The sequence below is a fragment of the Eimeria tenella genome, genomic scaffold (assembly GCF_000499545.2).
Source record: "Eimeria tenella Houghton genomic scaffold, Eth_scaff119, whole genome shotgun sequence".
Classification (NCBI taxonomy): domain Eukaryota; phylum Apicomplexa; class Conoidasida; order Eucoccidiorida; family Eimeriidae; genus Eimeria; species Eimeria tenella.
In genome coordinates this window covers 87815-92802 of record NW_013541484.1, presented here as the reverse complement: position 1 = coordinate 92802, position 4988 = coordinate 87815, and the positions used below count along the sequence as shown (strand labels likewise).

The following is a 4988-nucleotide window of genomic DNA, read 5'->3' as shown; positions in this document are numbered from 1 at the left end:
TGCTGCTGCTGCTGCTGCTGCTGCTGCTGCTGCTGCTGCTGGGGGGGGTGGGGGGTGGGGGGTTGTTGGTGGTGCTGGGATGGTGCTCGTGCGGGTGGTGCTGGTCGGGTGGTAATGCTGCCGCTGCTGCTGCTGCTGCTGCTGCTGCTGCTGCTGCTGCTGCTGCTGCTGCTGCTGCTGCTGGTGGTTGTGGGATGAGTTTTGTGGGGAGGGTTGGGAGGGGTTTGGGGTTTGGGAAGCGGAAAGGCGAAATGGAGCAGCAGCAGCGGCTGGCTGCTGCTGCTGAGCTCCGGGTCCAGCTGCTGCAGCAGCAGCAGGCAGCAATGGGTTAAATGGAGTTAATTTGAATTTATTTTCTATTTTTTGAAAATAAATTCCAAAAAATCCAAAAAATAAAAAAATGCAACAAATTCGTCCTTTCCAAACAGCAGATTCGGCAGCGCCGCTGCAGCGCATGCAGCCGCGCAGAGTTTTGCTGCAGCGCTCCAGCAGCAACTTCATCTATTTCAATTATTTGTTTTATTATTTATTTTATTGATTTACTTATTTATTCATTTATTTTGTTTATTTTAATTCAAATCTAATAAAGGCCTTCATTCAGAGAGAGACGCAGCTTCTCCCCGAGGCCTCCGCAGGACCGCCGACACTGACACCCCCGGCTCGAGGGTTTAGGGTTTAGGGTTTAGGGTTTAGGGTTTCAAACTACTCCAAGACAAACACTTTTCGTCTATTCATTAGATTTAAATTGTTTTAATTTAGTATTTCTAATGAGCTCCGCAAGTGGGGCCTTTAAGCCTGCAGGGGAGGCCACTGGCCTGCCCTTTGGCTGCTACAGACAGCTAGCCAGCTAGCTAGCAAGCTAGCTAGCTGGCTAGCTAAATATCTGGCTAGCTAGCTAGCTAGCTGGCTAGCTAGCTAGCTAACTGCTGCAGCTGCACTGCAAGTGTTCACTGCCGCTGTGAGCTACAGGCAGCTAGTTAGCCACAGCTAGCCACAGCTAGCCACAGCTAGCCACAGCTAGCCACAGCTAGCCACAGCCAGCCACAACTCCCTGGAGCTAGCCACAAGTGCCTGTGGCTAGCCGTGGCTAGCCGCGGCTGGTGCACCTGGAGCTTACTCCGAAGCTAGTTATGGCTAGCTGCAGCTAGCTGTGGCTAGCTGTGGCTAGCTGCAGCTAGCTGTGGCCAGCTTCTTTTGCTGCTGCCCGCTGTAGCTAGCTGTGGCTAGCTGTGGCTAGCTGCAGCTAGCTATAGGCTGCAGGACTTTGGCAGCAGCGAATGCAGCAGAATCTTCAGCAGCAAGCCTGCTGTACGTACACCGCAAGACACTGCATTCTAGGTGCAGCATAATTGGGGTGTACGGACAGCTTGCATGCGTTCCTTTGATGCAAAGCGCATGCAAGCAAAAGTGCATTTTTATTATTTATCACAAGTGTATTTTAATTGGACTTTTTGTTTTTAAAAGATATTCTTTTGTGAGCAAATGAAGGCAAAATGCCAAAATGGACATTTCGTCAGGTGTATGAACACCTGCGCATGCGCAGGTGTACATACACCTGAGGAGAAGACAGTTGAAAACAATAAAATGCTTTTTCCACCCTTTGAAATAAATATCTTTTACACTTTTTTAAATTAAAATAAAAGATTAAAATTTCCCGAAGTTGCATGCGGGGAAGGTTTCTACATGAAATGGATGTTTGCCCATCGAGGTGTACGTACACCCCAACTTATGGCATCCTTGACTTTGCTGCTGCCTTGAAGGCTGAGGACTTCCACACTAGCCTTGCTGCTGCTGCTGCTGCTGCTGCAGCGTTTGCCGTTACCGTGACGGTTGGCGCTGCTGCTGCTGCTGCTGCAGCGTTTGCCGCTACTGTGACGGTTCCTGCTGCTGCCGCTGCTGCTGCTGTTGCAGTGTTTGACATTACTGGGACGGCTGCTGCTGCTGCTGCTGCAGCGTTTGCCGCTACTGTGACGGTTGCTGCTGTTGCTGCTGCTGTTGCCACAGCTTGTGTTTGCGCAGCAGCAGCTACGGCTCCTGTAGTTACAACCGCAGACATGGATGCTGCTGCTGCTGTTGCTGCAGTAGATGCAGCTGCAGCAATCGTTGCCGCTGCTGCTGCTCGAGCTGCTGTGCTGCAGATCAGGCACAGGGAGCTGCTGCAGCTGGCGCCTCTGCCGTTGCTTCTCCAAGGTAAACCCTAAACCCTAAACCCTAAATCCGCGGGTTGAAAAACCAGAACATTAAATCATAATTACGAAGTCTAAGAGGTGCTGCAGCAGCAGCAACTTGGCTAGTGTAGCTGCTTGCTTCAATTGTGAATCAATAGCGGCGGGAGCAGCAGCATCAACAAGCCCAGCAGCTGCTGCTGCAGCTTCTGGGCTTGCTGTTGTTGCTGCTGCTGCTGCTGCTCTTGATTTTGCTGCTCCTTCTGCAGCCATTTTAAGCAGCTTCAGCAAAAGGAATCAGATGAAAAAAGTCCAGCAAGTAGAATCTGCTGCTGCTGCTGCTGTCCAGGAGCAGCAGCCTCCGGTGTACAGACACCTCAATTTAGCCATTGTCAGGCCCTTTGCAGCTGCACTTTACACCCGTTGCTGCTGCTGCTGCTGGGCTTGCCGTTGCTGCCTTTGTTGCTGTTCACTCCTGCTGTTTCTGTTGCTGCTGCTGCAGAGGCTCCCAGCTTCTGCTGCAGCAGCTGCTGCAGTTTCCGACGCTTCAGATTTGTAGATCAGCCGCATAATTGTTACTTTTTCTGGCTGCTGCAGCAGCAGCAGCAGTAACGGCTGCAGCAACAAAGATAGCAAAGGCAACAGCAGCAGCAGCAGCAATGGCAACAGCAGCAGCAATACCAGAAGCGGAAACTGCCGAAGCAGCAGATCCCGTAACGTCATATGCAGCAGCAGCAGCAGCAACGACAGCAACAGCGGCAGTACAACCACTAGCATAGGTTGAGCAGCAGCAGCAGCAGCAGCAGCGGCAGCAGCAGCCAGCAGCATGAAAAGTACCGTCACCATCAGAATCACGAGGAGCATGAGCAACATAAGCAGCAGCAGCAGCGGCAGCAACAGCAACAGCAAGAGCAGCAGCAGCAGCAGCAGCAGGATCTGGTCAATGAATCCAAGCTGGAGTTGTGCTGGTGAGCAGCACCGCAATGCCAGTCGCCTCTGGCAGCCAAAGAATTAAATTAAATTAAATCAAATTAATTAAATTAAACTAAATTTAATTTAATTTAATTTAATTCCCTTTATGTCCTTTTCGATTGCTTATTTCTGGCTCCGCCTTCTCCCGCTGCAGCAGCTGCTGCTGCTGGGCTGCTGGGGCCCCCCGGGGGCCCCGTTCCCCCTGAAAGAGCTGCTCCAGCAGCAAATATAGTTTTCTTTGATTTTGTTTGTGCTGCTGTTTCATTTTTGAATATATTTGTTTGTATACCAGCAAGAGAGGCGCGTGGCTGCTGCGGCAGTCCAACTCAGCAGCAGCAGCGGCTGCAGCAGCTGCAGCAGCTGCAGCAGCTGCAGCAGCAGCAGCAACGGCCTCCAGGGCCCCCCACCCCGCCTTCCATGTGGTGCCCCCAAGTCTCAGGAGCGCTGCTGCCGGCCCTCCCACCTGGCACCGATGAGGTGTTAGGGCCGCAGCAGCAAGAATGCAGCAGCAGCAGCAGCAGCAGCTTGAGCGGCTGCTGCAGTTTGGAGGGTGTATAGAGGATCCGAAGCAGCAGCAGCAGCAGCAGCAGCTGCCGCCTCCGGTCTTCGTCTCATGCCCCTCTCTCTACCAAACGCCGCCCCTCCACCTCCGGCCAGCAGCAGAGTCGCTGCTGCTGCTGCACTACCGCAGCGCTGCTGGGCTGCTGCTGCTGCACATGCATGCAAAGGAAGCAGCAGCAGCAGCAGCAGCAGAAGCTCCGGCAGCAGGTGGATGGAGGTACTCTTTGCCTTATCTCGATGGCCTCAGCAGCGCAGCGGCGCTGCAGCAGGCGGAGGCCTGCGGCGGGTTTGCTGCAGCAGCAGCAGCAGCAGCACGCGCACCAGCAGCAGCAGCAGCAGCAGTTGCAGCTGCTGCTGAGTCCCCTCTTCCTCTCTTCAGCGCAGCAGCTTGGGTAGACGCGTGGCCGCTGCTGCAGCAGCACGCAGCACTGCAGCAGCGAAACCGGGAGTCGCTGCAGCTGGCGCTGCTGTTTGCTGCTCTTCTTCCTGGGGGCAAGCAGCAGCAGCAGCAGCAGCAGCAGGACATGGGGCTGGTGCTGCGGCTACTGGAGCTGCTGCTGCAGGGCGACAGCAGCTTCTGCTGCAGCGCCATTTGCTGCCTCTTGGCCAGCCCGCAGCAGCTGCTGCTGCGCTGCCGCAGCCTCATAGCGCAGCACTTGCTGCCGCTGCTGCTGGGGGCCCCCCGGCACTTGGGGGCCCCCAAGGTTGCGTGGCTGCTGCTGCAGCACGCCTACACCTTGCATGCAACGCCCCCGCCTGCTGCTGCTGCTGCAGCAGCAAGGCTGCTGCTGAAGCAGCAGGTCCACGCAGCAGCAGCAGCGGGAGGGGCGGCGAAGGGGGTCTCGGCGGAGGCGCTGCCAGCAGCAGCCACAGCGGCAGCAGCAGCAGCAGCAGCAGCAGCAGAAGACACTTCCCCCACAGCACATTGCCTCACCATTCTGAGAGTGCTGCGGCAGCAGCAAGAAGCAGCTCAGTTTCTTTCTGCGTCTCCTCCGTTTGCTGCTGCTGTTTTTCTGCTGTGTCTGCGGCTGCTGTCGGCAGCAGCAGCAGCAGGCAGCGTGCTGCTGCTGTGTCGGGAGGCGGAGCAGCTGCTGCTGCTGCTGTGGCGCAGCAGCAGCAGCAGGGCCTCCTGTTTGCTGCTGGGGGGGTCTCTTTTTGCTGCTGCTCTTGGGGACGTCAGCAGAGTGCGGCTTGTGAGGGAAGAGCTGTGGCCGCTGCTGCTGCTGCCTCCCAGTGCTGCTGCTGCTCTCCAGCTCTTTGCTGCCAAACGCAGCAGCAGCAGCAGCAGCA

General features: G+C 55.6%; 1 protein-coding gene across 1 annotated transcript in view; it reads left to right on the top strand.

Moving 5' to 3' along the window:
• Window positions 1-3637: 3637 nt before the first annotated feature.
• The window catches only part of ETH_00012580 (uncharacterized protein), a gene marked incomplete at both ends in the record, with an annotated part of 1766 nt that continues 415 nt past the window's right edge, over window positions 3638-4988 (top strand). Inside the window, one exon of the mRNA XM_013373050.1 lies at window positions 3638-4882. Within this exon, the coding sequence (XP_013228504.1) occupies window positions 3638-4882 (1245 nt within the window). The remainder of the gene's footprint in view (window positions 4883-4988) is intronic.